The sequence below is a fragment of the Anomaloglossus baeobatrachus genome, chromosome 3 (assembly GCF_048569485.1).
Source record: "Anomaloglossus baeobatrachus isolate aAnoBae1 chromosome 3, aAnoBae1.hap1, whole genome shotgun sequence".
NCBI lineage: Eukaryota > Metazoa > Chordata > Amphibia > Anura > Aromobatidae > Anomaloglossus > Anomaloglossus baeobatrachus.
Window position 1 is genome coordinate 382,705,491 of NC_134355.1, and position 17,226 is coordinate 382,722,716.

General features: G+C 42.9%; 1 protein-coding gene across 1 annotated transcript in view; it reads left to right on the plus strand.

Annotated features, from left to right (window-relative positions):
• Positions 1-17,226, plus strand: part of IMPG1 (interphotoreceptor matrix proteoglycan 1) — a 601,870-nt gene that overhangs the window by 252,246 nt on the left and 332,398 nt on the right. Inside the window, exons 12-13 of the mRNA XM_075341503.1 lie at positions 3,883-3,965; positions 8,826-9,552. Of these exons, the coding sequence (XP_075197618.1) occupies positions 3,883-3,965; positions 8,826-9,552 (810 nt within the window). The remainder of the gene's footprint in view (positions 1-3,882; positions 3,966-8,825; positions 9,553-17,226) is intronic.

Sequence of the window (17,226 nt, forward strand, 5' to 3'; positions counted from 1 at the left end):
GAAGACAGATAGGGTATGTCGGCACTCTGCGTTCTTGATTTGACAAAAAAAAACCATGCATTTTTTATGCGTTTTCGATGCGTTTTGTCAGTGCATTTTTTAGAGGAGAAATAAAACAAGATAGGATATGATAATTGATAGGTAGAATAGATGGATTAATAGAAAGAATAGAAAGAATAGATAGATATAAAGAACGTATAGAATAGATAGAAAGAACATATAGAATACATAATAAGAAAGAATAGTATAGCTAGCTTGGACAGCTGTTTGTTTTGGGGTTTTTTTGTTGTTTTTTTGTGAAAAAATGACGTGGGGTCCCTCTATTTTTCATATCCAGCACAGAAACAGCAACAGCTGCAGGCTGCAACCCTCAGCTGTCTGCTGTACCTTGCCTTGTTATGAAAAATAGAGGGGATCCCACACTTTTTTTTATTTGATTTATTTTAAAAAAAAAATGACATGGCGTCCCCCCATTTTTCTAAAACCAGCCAAGGTGCAGCAGACAACTGGGGGCTAATATTATTAGGGTGGGAAGGCCCGTCATTATTCGGCCCTTTCAAACCTAACAGTAGCAGCCCACAGTCACCCCAGAAGTGGCGCATCCAAAAGATGTGCCAATTCTGGTGCTGGACCCGGCTCTTCCCGTTGACCTGGTGTGGTGGCAATCGGGTAATAAGGAGTTAATGGCAGCCTACAGCAGCCACTAAGTCCTATATTAGTGATGGCAGTCGTCTATGAGACACTGCTCCCATCACTAATCTGTAAGGGAAAGTAAACAATCACTGTGTTTGTGTTTATTTACTTTCACTTACAGATTAGTGATGAGGGGGTGTTTCATAGATGCCTGCCATCACTAAGCTAGGACTTAGTGGCAGCTATGGGCTGCCATTAACTCTTTTTTACCCCGATTGCCACCACACCAGGGCAATTGGGATGAGCCGAGTAAAGTCCCAGGACTGTCACATTTAATGGATGCGGCAATTCCGGACGTCTGCTGGCTGATATTTTTAGGCTGTGGGGCTCCCAATAATGTGGGTCTCTCCAGCCTGAGAAGAACAGCCCCCAGCTGTGAGGCTTTATCTTGGCTGAGTATCAAAATTGAGGGGGACTGCACGTTGTTTTTTTTAAATTATTTATTTATTTTACTGTACAATATAGACTCGCCCAACGGTAAGTGTGATTGGTTGCAGTCAGTCACTCAACGTGGGGGGTGTCTGATTGCAACCAATCATAGTCGCAGGTGGCCGAGGAAAGCAGTGAATATGAAATGAGCCTAATGAGCGGCCGGTACTTTCAGAAGCAGGAGAGGCTGTGGGAGCAGTGGGACAGCCACACCAGTGATCGGTGAGTATGAAGCAGAGAGAGACAGAGAGAGACAGAGACAGAGAAAAAGAAAGACAGAGACAGAGAGACAGAGAGAGAGAGAGATAATGGAGAAGATTTGGTGACCTGAGTTTTTGTTGACAAAAATGTAACCAAAACGCAGTGCAAGCGCAGTGCAAATGCACAGCTAACATTTTGGTTGCGCTTTGACACACCTCATTCATATCAATGGGTGACCAAACGCAAAAGAATGAACAAGCTGCTTTTTTTAAGGCAATGATTTTGAGAAATATTTGTCAAACAAAACGCTGTCTACAAAAAGCAACGTGCGGATGGATCTGATTTGCTGGGGAAGCAAAAGCATGCATTTTATCAATGACACAGTGCAGTTTAAAACGTAAGCACAATGCAAGAAAAAACGCAATGTGCGCACAAGGCCTTAGAGTGAGGAGAATCCCTGAGAGAGAGTAACAGACTGCATCTGTGAGAGACATGGTGGAGGAAAACCCCGATACCTTTAATTGGCATGACCTTCTGGGTCGAATCCGGGTGCCAGACACGCAGTGCACCCCCGGTGGTGGCCATTGCCTGGCGGATATCTAATGAATCCCCTCTATCAGTGGAAGGTCAGTGGGCTCTTGAGAGAAGAGTAGGTCCTTACTGACCCGAAAGATGATTGATTCTGCTGTGAACATGAAGCTGAAGGAGAGGATGAGGAGCCTAGGTACTCCATGGGAGCCCGAGTACCAGGAAAGCGGTTGGCTGACAAAATGTATGCATTACCGGTTGCTAATGGTAACTCCTTCGCGGAGCAAGAATGCCCACCTCAGGCGAGATAAAACACTGTTTTTGAGGTTGACAGGAAGCTTGGTTGAAAGAACCTGGAACAGTGTCAGTGCTTGTGACGCATGAAGAGAAATAATGCTTATTACTGTATTGCACTGAAGTGATGGTTGGGGTGCAGAGGAAGAAAACAGGCTGCGCTGCAGACAAACAGCAGGTTCTGCACGACTAACAAGGCCCTTGACCGCCCCTTTAACATGTGCATCATGATGAGCTATTGGGCTTCAGACGGCCCATATATTGTTCTTGCATATTGGCCCTTTTCTGTCTGTGAGCACCAGTGTATCCATGTGACTCCCAAGCTCTGACTAACACCTCATTCACATGTCCATGTTGCATGTATGTGCTGCATCTGTTTTTTTTTCATGGATGCAACATGTACCCATTATAATTTATGATGTTATTCACATGTCCATATACTTTCACAGACCATGTGTCCGTGCAAAACACACAGAGACATGTCCATTTTATCCAGTGTCACGGATGAAAAGAACCAATACAAGTCTATGGGTCTGTAAAAAATACATAGAGGACACGGATGGAATTAGTGTGCTGTCTGTGTTTAATAATGCAAAGTATAGGAGAAGCTGTGTAATTTATTTACTTAAAGCTCCATCTGAAAAAACACTAATGATAACTGATGATGAAACACATGACACATGGACCATACACTGATGACGACACACTGACCCAAAATACTGATGTCATCGGTACCATTTTATTACGGACATGTAAATGAGGCCTTAGACTACTTTCAAAATGGACATTTCAGTCTCACTATTAAGGTCAGCTTCACTGACTTAGGGCGGCTTTGCACGTTGCGACATCGCACGTGCGATGTCGGTGGGGTCAAATCGAAAGTGACGCATATCCGGCGTCACTTTCGACATCGTACTGTGTATTTATTTTAGCGCAAAAACGTCGTTATCGTATCATCGTTGCATTCACCGACATTTCCATAATGCCGGTGCCGCGACAGGTACGATGTTGTTCCTCATTCCTGCGGCAGCACACATCGCTGTGTATGAAGCCGCAGGAGTGAGGAACATCTCCTTACCTGCCGCCGGCGGCTATGCGGAAGGAAGGAGGTGGGCAGGATGTTTACATCCTGCTTATCTCTGCCCCACCGCTGCTATTGGCCGCCTGCTGTGTGACGTCGCTATGACGCCGCACGACCCGCCCCCTTAGGAAGGAGACGAGTCGCCGGCCAGAACAATGGTCGCAGGGCAGGTGAGTGCATGTGAAGCTGGCGTAGCGATAATTTTCGCTACGCCAGCTATCACACGATATCGTACCTGCGACGGGGGCGGGGACTATCGCGTGCGACATCGCAGCATCAGCTTGCGATGTCGTAACATGCAAAGCCTGCCTTAGGATGAGGGTTACAACCTGCACTGGAGAAGACAAAGAATATCTGGTCCCAATACGAACCGACTCAAAGTGCTATAATTAAACACCTGGCTTAGAAAGCAAATTCACAGATTTTGTTTATCTCAGACAACTTAAAATTCAGAGTGTGACATACTGTAGACATCCTCAATATTTTCCCTGCTGAAGGTTAACATTATTATAAATTTTATTCACATGCATTCTATTTCTTAATGGGAATCCTGTAAGAATGTAATTGTAAATTTCATTGACAAGTTTGAGTAGTTACCTTCAAATGTTTTATAAAGTCTTATTAATGCTATAAACTTTTTTTTTTTTTTTCATTAGACCCTGATATGACTTTAGATCATGTTGAAAGTGACACACCTCCTCCATTCACGGTAGTAACTTCCAAAATGAAGCCTGATTTGGTAAGTTCATGATGAAATTATACATAATAATGAATAGTTTTAATCAGGTCCTGAATCTTAAAGGTGTTGTCTAATACTCGGACAACTCTTTCTCAATCCCTTTGTTTCAACTCGGACAACTCTTTCTCAATCCCTTTGTTTCATCCCAGTAAAATAATAACACCTACTGTATATTCATATATTCACCTCTGGTGCCGGTGCCATTCCAGCGATGTCAACACTGGCTCTCCCGGGAATTGCATGACATTGTTATGCCATGTGATCCCTGTGTCCAATCAGCGCTGCCTTCACTCTCCCCTCTTTCAGACAAATCAGACATCCAAAGTGAGAGCTGTGGCACATCCCGGGAGAGCCAGTACCAACACTGCTAAAACAGCACCAGCACAGGAGATGGGGATAGCTGTTATTTTACTGGGGGAAACATAGAAATTGAGAAGTCATGTGAGTAGTAGACGTAGCTTTTAAAAAGAACCGATCAGCATGCTTTTACATATGCAAGTGGCATGGCTGTGTAGGCACCTGTCTCCCAAAAAAGACAAATCTAGTGCCAGTCATCAGAAATCGAGTGAATAAAACATATGCAAATTAGGCTGAGAGTACCATGGGGGTGGGTTAAAGCTCTTGCAAATAGCAGTTCAAGTACATTGACTTGGTCCAAGTGTACTCCCAGCTTGATTTGCATATGGGCATACTGTTTGTGCAGAGCAATGGATTCCACATGCGTAGCACATTAGATTTCTAAAAAAAAAAGTTATAATTTTTGTTGATGGGGAGCAAGTTCCTTTACAGCCGTACAACTACTTCAATATATAAAAACATTCCGATAGGTTCCATTTAAGGCCAAAATCAATCATGCCGTTTTCAAACCAAAGCCATACGTGAATCTCTTGTATTAGCTTCTGTGTTAAAGCACCACTCCAGCGTTTCTTGAGGCTGTAACTTCTGACTGGCCTGAAGTCAGAAGTTATGTCACAAGCTCTCAATGGATCTCTATGAGAACTAGAACATGGCCAGAAAGAGGCTCTGATAGACTTGTATTAAGTTGTGATCTCTGGCGCGCTCCATAAAAGACTGGAGCTGCCAGCAGGTCACAAATCGCAGGAGACAGACATGAGTGGCAGTGATAGAAGATGAAGCCGTCGGTGGGTGAGTATAAGACAAGGGGTAGGGAACATAGACTTAAAGCAACACTCCAGCGGAGCAATAAAAAAAAAATGCTGGAATGGTGCTTTGATAGCATAAAACTGAATATTTGATTTTTCGTAATAGTTTTGTTCTTATCTTTTCAGTATGTCATGTTTGGACATATGAGTATCATATGTGTTGTTAACATGGTGGTGTTTCCTCTATTTATTGAGAATATAGAACCAGTGTCCCCCACTCTGTTTTGCATGGCAGGTATTCATTTTTATTGGGTTGTGTTCACACTAACATAATGACCTTGATTCATTTTGTACACCAAATCTAAGCAGAGACTGAGTGACCCCATTTATTTTGCAGTCTGTCCGGATTATACCTGTTATGTGCATGACTAGCAGGGTTTACAAAATACCCACAAACCCCCGGTAGGTGTAACTGCACACAGGGTACACAGGGGTTACGATACAATGCAGGTCCCTGGCACTAGGGAGAGGGGAAAGGGGTCACCATTGCACTCACCTGCGGCTGAACCCTGAACTTCCTAACATCTCTATATGGGTTCTTTCAACCCATCGCCAACCACGTTCCTAAGCCCTCGCTTGCCCTATACTCACCCTGGCCAGTGAGCAGGCCGACGAGATCACTAGTCTTGCCACAATAATACAAAGACACATGGGTAGGAAAACAGACAGGGGACATAGACATGAAACAGGAAAACACTCCAGGCAACTTCAGTGTAGCTTACACCTCCACTGCACACAACACGACAAACTTATTCCAGAGCAGGCTCCTTCCAAAGTGGACCACATAGAAATGAGGATTCAGTTTCTATCGTAGACAGCAGCTGTTCAGGCACATGATCTTAAATAGTGAAGGAAAGTGAGATCAAACAGCTGCACCTGAGATTGAAAACTACAGCCATCAGCCAGACAGGAAAGAGTGTTTAACCACAGCATTACTAGCAAGAAAATGTTATTCAAGTAACAGCTGTGGATAAGCCAGCAGCAAGGCGCTGTGACCTTCTGATATTGGAATCACTTGAGGTCTTCCCCGGAGAGGACACACTCATAACAATACCACATTAAGCATATCTTACAATCAACGCCGTCATAATAAACTGGAGGTTTTCATTTTATAGCGTTAATAAAAATATGTAAAAGAGGAAGATGAAGTAAGAAAGTGTTGGTTCTATCATAGCAAAAATTCTTGTGTCTTGTAAATGGCCAACTCAGAACTTTTCAAAAGTTTACAGTGGTCTAATTCTCCTAGTAATCCATGTGTCCTAGTAATCTAAAGGGAGTGTTACATGCAGCGATTTTGCTAGCGATATCGCTGGTGAAAGCACCCGGCCCCGTCGTTTGTGCATCACAGGCAAATCGCTGCCCGTGGCGCACAAAATCGTTTGGAGCCATCACACGTTCTTACCTGCCTAGCAACGTCGCTGTTGCCGGCAAACCGCCTCCTTTCTAAGGGGGCGGTTCGTGTGGTGTCACAGCGGCGTCACTAAGCGGTGGTCCAATAGAAGCGGAGGGGAGGAGATGAGCGGCCATAACATCCCGCCCACCTCCTTCCTTCCGCATTGCGGGCGGCCGCAGGTAAGCTGCAGTTCATCGTTCCTGAGGTGTCACACATAGCGATGTGTGCTGCCTCGGGAACGACGAACAACCTGCGTGCTCAACAATCAATGATTTTTTAAAAAGGAATGACATGTCAACAATGGACAATAAGGTGAGTATTTTCCATCGTTAACGCTCGTTCCTTGCTGTCACACGCAACGACTTCGCTAACGATGCTGGATGTGCGTCATACAATCTGTGACCCCGGCGATATATCGTTAGATACGTCGCTGCATGTAACGGGGCCTTAAGTCTCTGATTTAGGCTGGGGTCACAAAAGCATATAAAAAAATCGGTCCCATTCTCATACAGAAAAGTTCTTTTAAGCAGCTATTCATCTTTTACAGGACCATTTAGTTTCCCATCTTACAGAATTCAAATGTATCCCTAAGGGTATGCTCACACGAGCGTTGAAATCGGACAAGTGCAATGTGAGAAAATCTCGCATTGCACTCTGACCAATGTTAGTCACTGAGGGATAGCAGTTGGTCAGCTTTTCTCGCATCCAAAATCTGAATACGAGAAAAGCGGCAGCCTGCTGTTATTTTCTGCTAGAGCCATATCACTCGCACCTATTCAAGTGAATGGGTGTGAGAGATACATCGGACTGCACTCAGATGTTATCCCAATGCAGTGTGATATACGCACAGGCTGACAATGGAGGAGATGGGTGGATTAAGCCCTCCCTCTCCTCCGCAGTGCCCGCCCTCAGCTTCGCAGCTGTGACCTGATTGCAAGATCGGGTCACAGTCGCATGACACTCGGCTCACGCTCGCAGCAGAGCCTGAGCCGATGGTCAGTAGCATATCACATCCGATGCTCTCGCATCCGATGCTATACGCTCGTGTAAGTCCAGCCTAAAGATCAGATGCCATACTGATGGTCCGTATGGCATTCAACTTTTTATTAGTAATATGTCAATTGTAGTCAGATCGCAGCATGACGGATACAGCTGAGAATAAATTGCAGATGAACATTGCCTCATTGAATAACAAGGGCTATCCAATGTACCTCGTTTGATGTATACTGTATGCTCGTGTGAGGGAGCCCTTACAAAGAAACCCAGTTTCGAAAGATAAAATAAAAATACTAGCAGTAAAGCTTTTAAAGTTTTGCCCCTTACACCTCGATGACTTATCCAATATACTGTACAATAATATGCTCCATTCATTGAAACTGATTTTCCAAAAAGAAATTGAACCATGTTACTGAGAATGATGTTAACATTTGAAAGGCAGGTTCGGGACAAAGCAATTTATTGCACGGGAACATCCAAGTCCATCTCTGATCTTTCTACGGCCTTCATTGAAGATTTATTCACTTCTTTGAGTCCATTAAGCTCTAGTTAGCAAAACTTTTGTTGAACACTCAATTTCTACATAAAAATCTTCATACAAAAAGAACCACATTTTAAAATAAAATATTAAAATAATCAGAAACTATATTCTGGTCTATTTCAAGGCATTTGTTCTATCCCAAAGCTAAAGCCATCTTTAGTTAAAAGTTATATTTAAAGCCTGAGGGACAATTTCATAAAAGCCTGAGGGACAATGATCATAGAAAGAATAGATGAAATACAATCATACTACAAAATTGGGATATCGCAAGGTGTAAGGTTATTATGTAGCTGCACATTTAGGCTATATGCACAAATTGTACATTTGGTGCAGAAATTTTCTGCACATCAAATCTACCCTTTCTGGCAGAAAAACGCACCAAAATCCGCATCCGATTTTGGTGCGTTTTTTTCAAGCATTTTTTAGTGAAGTCAATGGCTGAAAGCTAAAAAAAAAACACCTCAAAAAATGCCTCCACAATCGACATGCTGCTCATTTATTCTGCATAAAAATCTGCACCAAATCTACAAGCATATAAAAATACAATGTTGGCACAGCACTTCAGAAATCTTGTAGACTTTGCTGGCTGACTTTATCGGGACAAACCTGTAGATTTCGATGCAGATTTTGAAAAAAATGCATCAAAAAATGTGTCAAAAACCGTAGTGTGTGCACAAACTTTTACACTATTAAGGAGTAAATATTGTGGATGACACTTTATTTTGACTGTTTATAATATATTTAATAGTCTTCATTTCTTATTTAAGGATAACATTTTAATTCCGGATGTTCCATCTGACAATCCCACTGAAGAAATTGTGCTACAGACAGCAGACTATGGGTTACCTGCAACTACATTCGTACCACACAAAGTGACAATCACTAATGGAACTGCAGCAAAAGCTCCGACTGAATATAGTCAAAGTACATATACGACCGTGTCTTATTTGGAAAAATATGAAACCACGTCTACTTTATTTCAACATGATGTGAATGTGGACCTCCAAACACAATCATTGGAAGAGTCCATACAAGATATTAACAATAAAGTCAATGAAGGTTTTACCGTGCCTTTAAATACTCCACATGCCAATGCTAAAGAAAGTCAAGATGAACGAGAAACAATGCTAGAAAATAATGCCATAGAACCTGCACCAACATCTGATACATGGGTTGAATTTTTACCCCCATCTGAGGAGACAAACAATCTGATTATACCCTTATCTACAATTACACCTGTAGCAGACGTTCCATTGATAGATGATCTCTCTAAGGAGAATGAAGGGATTCTAGCAACCACCCATGCATTTGTACATAATACAACAATTATGGACACAGAAACTCTCACTGAGATATCAGGGGATGACCAAGATCATGTTCTCATTGAGAAAGTGGATGTGACTGTAGGACCACCAAGTGAGCACAGCTTGGAAGGGATTGAAGATTTCAAGACGTCTACAGTACCATACTCCACAGAAGGTCTTCTAGAGAAAGGTACGTAATAATCACGTAAATCCTATCATGATAACCAATTTAATAGCCCAAAAAAAGATGTTTGTGGTGTGAAGAACATTAATTTCATTGAATAAAACTAAAAATGTGAAAATGAAAGATAATCAGCTTTCAAACCATCTATATGAAAAAACACTTTGTTATTCTTACATATGTATGACATACAGAAAAGAAATGTAAGGCTATCTATACAAACAAACCTAGCATATTAGTCTTCATATGATATGTTATGCCTGCAGTCATCAGTTATGACCTTCAATGACCATCGTTAAGTGAGTTTCTTACAGATAATTTACTTATTTGATTAACGTAAACCTGTTGTCTGATGAGAACAACCTCTTCTTAAAAAGAAGCTGGCATGGTGGTCAGCTGAGCACCGAAGCTTGGGTTTGTCTTACCTGTCACAATCAGATGTTATTGAGGGAGAAGACAGCTATATGTATTATGTCCAACAGACACAGTGGAACCTTACATACCACCCAATGTATGGACACAGTGGGTTCGCAAGAGCAGGAGACTCCCCCTACATAGTGGCATTGTGTTTCAACACAAAGAAGAGGATCCTCTATGATGTTCATATGTCCTAAGTGTGACCTAAGTGTGACCCAGGACCTGGATGAAGGCAGTATTGTGCCGAAACATGTAGTCCCTATGTGAACTTAAATCCATATTTGGACAAGTGTATGTCTCATGGACTTTTAATCATCTGAATAAAGATTTGGATTTTAGAGACGGCCATGAATTTCCGATTACGCTAGAGAATTTATATACATATATAACTTCTGTGAGTAAAGCCCGCTTTACACACTACAATATATCTTACGATGTGTCGGCGGGGTCACGTCGTAAGTGACGCACATCCGGCATCGTAAGGTACATTGTAGTGTGTAACAGCCACGTGCGATTGCGAATGAATGGTAAAACGTTCATCGCATGCACGTCGTTCATTCCTCATGAATTGAACGTCAGGTTGTTCATCATACCCGGGGTAGCACACATCGCAGTGTGTGACACCCCGGGAACGATGAACAGATCTTGCCTGCGTCCTGCGGCTCCCGGCCAGCAATGCGGAAGGAGGCGGGCGGGATGTTTACGTCCCGCTCATCTCCGCCCCTCCGCTTCTATTGGCCGGCTGCCGCGTGACGTCGATGTGACGCCGAATGTCTCTCCCACTCCAGGAAGTGGACGTTCGCCGCCCACATCGAGGTCGTATGGACGGGTAAGTACGTGTGACGGGGGTTAATCGTTTATGCGGCACATTCAACAAAATTGAACGTGCTGCACATACAATGGCAAATAAAGAGAACCATACGACCAAAATCCAAAGTGCAAAAAGTGAGATCTTTATTGGTAGGGGTAGGTGCAGGGCGGCACAGTACAAGTGAGGCCACAGACGATCAAACGCTGACCATATATATAAACAATTAGTCAAATCGATAATAAATCCATATAGAGATCACAGAACCTCAATCACCATGCATATATAGGGGAAACCATCGAAATCCGTACTTCAAAAAATTGAAAAATTACAGATATCAACAGAGTGGAATATATCATCACAAAGAGAGGGGATTTACCCATATATCTCATGTATCAGAATACTCAAGTGAATCCAGTGTGTTGACAATTTCAATGGAATCCCAAATCATGCATATTGATGATAAAATCTCACTGTATGCATATCCTGAATTAACATCAATCTAGAACTGACACAATACGTATCAAATCTGTACTATAAAAATATATATAGATGTCGACAGGTTAAATTACATCATCCAAAAGAGGGAAAATTTCCCCACATCTCCCAAACATCAGGGTATCCAATTGATACTGGTATATTGGTAATCTCAAGGGAGACTCAAAGTGTATATGTAAATGATGTAATCATTACTATGTACACCGTCTGCACTAACATCACTCTGTGACAACCACAATGGGCATCATTGACAGACTGTGGTCATAGCTGTGATCAGGAAATGCACACAGATTGTATATGGACGTGTGACACCAATCAGGAAGGGCTATACCATTATAGGGGGGTCACACGCCCCCTGACGAAGGCTTCTCGCCGAAACGGCCGTCGGGAAGGACGCGGACAACATCCACTGACCACCAATCCTTCAGGTATAGTGCTTTACCACAACATTGTTATGATTTGTGTGAGGTTCCCCCTACATATAGGTACCTTAGTCACAACAGTGAGGACTCACACTAACAAGGTATATAGAAATGCTTGTTTCTTCCCATACATATAATGGTATAGCCCTTCCTGATTGGTGTCACACGTCCATATACAATCTGTGTGCATTTCCTGATCACAGCTATGACCACAGTCTGTCAATGATGCCCATTGTGGTTGTCACAGAGTGATGTTAGTGCAGACGGTGTACATAGTAATGATTACATCATTTACATATACACTTTGAGTCTCCCTTGAGATTACCAATATACCAGTATCAATTGGATACCCTGATGTTTGGGAGATGTGGGGAAATTTTCCCTCTTTTGGATGATGTAATTTAACCTGTCGACATCTATATATATATTTATAGTACAGATTTGATACGTATTGTGTCAGTTCTAGATTGATGTTAATTCAGGATATGCATACAGTGAGATTTTATCATCAATATGCATGATTTGGGATTCCATTGACATTGTCAACACACTGGATTCACTTGAGTATTCTGATACATGAGATATATGGGTAAATCCCCTCTCTTTGTGATGATATATTCCACTCTGTTGATATCTGTAATTTTTCAATTTTTTGAAGTACGGATTTCGATGGTTTCCCCTATATATGCATGGTGATTGAGGTTCTGTGATCTCTATATGGATTTATTATCGATTTGACTAATTGTTTATATATATGGTCAGCGTTTGATCGTCTGTGGCCTCACTTGTACTGTGCCGCCCTGCACCTACCCCTACCAATAAAGATCTCACTTTTTGCACTTTGGATTTTGGTCGTATGGTTCTCTTTATTTGCTATTTAATTACGACTTATCCTCAGTCCCCATCCAGGATTCTATGCATACTATAATGGTTACTATCTACATTCATGTCTGGTAAATCATGGTGTGGCTGTGGTTCCTTTTGCACATACGATGGGGGCGGTTACGATCGCATATGATATCATATGCAGAATCGTAACATGTAAAGCAGGCTTAAGATTTTAAACATAAAGGTTACTGGTCTTTTTAATTAAAGCAATAATCAGCTAAGGTCTGTGATGTGACTGAACTCCATGCCTGCTGTCTGGCAACTGAATAGACATTACGAGTATAAAGCCAGCTTTACACCTTACAATTAGGTATGCGATCTCGTATGCGATGTGACACGCCCAGGTCGCATATGCGATTGAATGAGATTGCACGTAGGTCGTTCATTTGCTGTCACACGAGCGTTAGTAGTCTATGTTAAATTGATCAATTTTGTGTGCGATCCTTTAGATCATGTGTTCTGTGACGTATGCATTGGGCACCTTTTTTTTTTTTATTTATTGACTTGACAAGCGTGTGTAATGTGTAGGGATGCGTTTTTACTATGTCATCTGCCATTCAGCTCTGCTACATGGCCGCTGACAGCAGCCACAGACAGCCATGTAGCAGAGCTGAATGGCAGATGACAGCAGACACAGACAGAGCCGCACTGTCAGAATGAACTCGGGTGAACCTCACTCGACTTCATTGTCATGCTGCGGCTCTGTCTGTGCCGCGTCCTGATTAGCGGTCACCTGTGAAGGACTCACCGGTGACCACTAATCTCCTGAGTAACTGAATTGAGCAGCCCTCTCTCATATACTCACCGATCCCCGATCCCCGGAGCTGCACGGCGTTCACACTGCTCCGGCGGCTTTTACTATTTTGAAAAAGCCGGCCGCCCATTAAACAATCTCATATTCCCTGCTTTCCCCGCCCACCGGCGCCTATGATTGGTTACAGTGAGACACGCCCCCCACGCTGAGTGACAGGTGTCACACTGCACCCAATCACAGCAGCCGGTGGGCGTGTCTATACTGTGTAGTGAAATAAATAAATAATTAAAAAAAACGGCGTGCGGTTCCCCCCCAATTTTAAAACCAGCCAGATAAAGCCATACGGCTGAAGGCTGGTATTCTCAGGATGGGGAGCTCCACGTTATGGGGAGCCCCCCAGCCTAACAATATCAGCCAACAGCCGCCCAGAATTGCCGCATACATTATATGCGACAGTTCTGGGACTGTACCCGGCTCTTCCCGATTTGCCCTGGTGCGTTGGCAAATCGGGGTAATAAGGAGTTATTGGCAGCCCATAGCTGCCAATAAGTCCTAGATTAATCATGTCAGGCGTCTATGAGACACCCTCCATGATTAATCTGTAAATTACAGTAAATAAACACACGCCCGAAAAAATCCTTTATTGGAAATAAAAAACACACACATATACCCTGGTTCACCACTTTAATCAGCCCCAAAAAGCCCTCCTTGTCCGGCGTACTCCAGGATGGTCCAGCGTCGCATCCAGCGCTGCTGCATGGAGGTGACCGGAGCTGCAGAAGACACAGCCGCTCCGGTCACCTCCACGCAGCTAATGAAGACAGCCGCGCGATCAGCTGATCTGTCACTGAGGTTACCCGCTGTCACTGGATCCAGCGGTGGCCGCGGGTAACCTCAGTGACAGCTCAGCTGATCGCGCGGCTGTCTTCATTAGCTGCGTGGAGGTGACCGGAGCGGCTGTGTCTGCTGCAGCTCCGGTCACCTCCATGCAGCAGCGCTGGATGCGACGCTGGAGCATCCTGGATTCCGCCGGACATGGAGGGCTTTTTGGGGCTGATTAAAGTGGTGAACCAGGGAATGTGTGTGTGTTTTTTATTTCCAATAAAGGATTTTTTCGGGCGTGTGTGTTTATTTACTGTAATTTACAGATTAATCATGGAGGGTGTCTCATAGACGCCTGACATGATTAATCTAGGACTTATTGGCAGCTATGGGATGCCAATAACTCCTTATTACCCCGATTTGCCAACGCACCAGGGCAAATCGGGAAGAGCCGGGTACAGTCCCAGAACTGTCGCATATAATGTATGCGGCAATTCTGGGCGGCTGTTGGCTGATATTGTTAGGCTGGGGGGCTCCCCATAACGTGGAGCTCCCCATCCTGAGAATACCAGCCTTCAGCCGTATGGCTTTATCTGGCTGGTTTTAAAATTGGGGGGGACCGCACGCCGTTTTTTTTAATTATTTAATTATTTATTTCACTACACAGTATAGACACACCCACCGGCTGCTGTGATTGGGTGCAGTGTGACACCTGTCACTCAGCGTGGGGGCGTGTCTCACTGTAACCAATCATAGGCGCCGGTGGGCGGGGAAAGCAGGGAATATGAGATTGTTTAATGGGCGGCCAGCTTTTTCAAAACAGTAAAAGCCGCCGGAGCAGTGTGAATGCCGTGCAGCGCCGGGGATCGGGGATTGGTGAGTATATGAGAGAGGGCTGCTCAATTCAGTTACTCAGGGGATTAGCGGTCACCGGTGAGTCCTTCACAGGTGACCGCTAATCAGGACGCGACACAGACAGAGCCGCAGCATGAAAATGAAGTCGGGTGAAGTTCACCCGAGTTCATTCTGACAGTGCGGCTCTGTCTGTGTCTGCTGTCATCTGCCATTCACCGCTGCTACATGGCTGTCTGTGTCTGCTGTTAGCGGCCATGTAGCAGAGCTGAATGGCAGATGACATAGTAAAAACGCATCCCTACACATTACACACGCTTGGCAAGTCAATAAATAAAAAAAAAAAAGGGTGCCCAATGCATACGTCACAGAACACATGATCTAAAGGATCGCACACAAAATTGATCAATTTAACATAGACTACTAACGCTCGTGTGACAGCAAATGAACGACCTACGTGCAATCTCATTCAATCGCATATGCGACCTGGGCGTGTCACATCGCATACGAGATCGCATACCTAATTGTAAGGTGTAAAGCTGGCTTAACAATAACCAGTTTGGCCATTATTGCAGCATAATTGTACAGAATATCTGAAAGACAAGACCATTATAGTAATTAAACACATTTTATTTTACAAAGATAAAGAAAATATTAATCCCATCAAAATTTCTGTACGGTGTAATTGACCATCTCCGAACAGTTCCTCAGATATTGAAAATGGTCTGAATAGCAATACTGCTGCTGGGTAATTATTTTTTACATGAAAATCTTGGCAGAAAATTCTATTTTCAAATATAATTTTGATAATATAAACCAGATTCTTGAAGAAGGGGTTAAGGGAACAATATAAAAAGATGTATTTGTCTTCCTTTTTAAGATTCCCTACACGCTCACCGACTTTTATAGCATTCAGCTGACATACTGTTTTTGGAGTTGTGCATCTGGTTGATTGTTCCAAATAGCAAATAAATCTGAAATGTTCTGCTGTTTCCATCAACCTTGTGCACGTCTGTTGAATGCACAACACAGTGCTCACATGTAAATGATAGATGGGAAAGTTAAAGGGAATTAAACGCTAATGACAACATGTCATCTTAAATAGACGACATTGTAAATTATAGAATCTACTATGAAGGTTATTAAATGTTTAGTGGTATCATAGAGTTTTTATTGTGATTGCTCATGAGATTGTATTTAGTTTCGTGTAGACCTTTATGTTTCATGTGGCTAATAAGTTAGCATTAAGGCGCAGGGAAGAAATACCGTACTTGACATTCTAGTGATAACACAGATCCTTAGGTGTATTTGATGCCAGGATTTCTAATAATGCAGCTTCTAAAGTTTAGATTAAAGTATTTGAATTTCGTTTAGAAAAGTACCTAATCTCTCTAAACAACAAATGCTACATTTCTAATAGGCTCCGGCGATTCTACCATAGTGCTTGATCTGTTTTCTAGACAGGATTAAACACTTTAACAACTGTATATCCGATTTTGACTCATGCATCTCAATCTTTAGGTCACTGGGTCACCGGTCTTCACATAATTATACAGAAGCACTTCCCTTGAAATGCATGTCCATCAGTTTTAACCTTTCTCAGATGAATTCTTATGCTAAATTGCTTAGTTAATTATAAACTTAGTAAAAGCTCTTTCATGAATTGTCATTTTATCTGTATTTGGCATTGTTACTTACATCTTGTGATAGGGCAGTTTAAATAACCGTGTTTGCCTGAATATAAAACAGAGTCTTATATAACGTTTTGCTCGAAAAGATGCTTTAGGTCTTATTTTCAGGGAATATCTTATTTTTCCACAAACAACAATAGATATTTATTCTTGCATTTATTCAAATATCGTCATGACCGAAGCCAAACCAAAGTCTTTGCTCTCTCATCTTTCAGCAATCCACTCACAGATCATGTCTTCAAGCTCAGTGTTGCCGACCTTATCCCCACTTGTATGGCGAGTTGAGTTAATGCCAAAGAGCTCAATTTTTGTCTCATCTGACCACAACACCTTCTTCCAATCACTCTCAGAATGTTTGTTGGCAAACTTCAGACGGGCCTGCACATGTGCCTTCTTGAACTGTGGGACTTTGCGGGCACTGCAGGATTTTAAGCCATTATGGCGTAATGTGTTACCATTGGTTTTCTTGGTGACAGTGGTCCCAGCTGCCTTGAGATCATTAACAAGTTCACCCCGTGTAGTTTTAGGCTG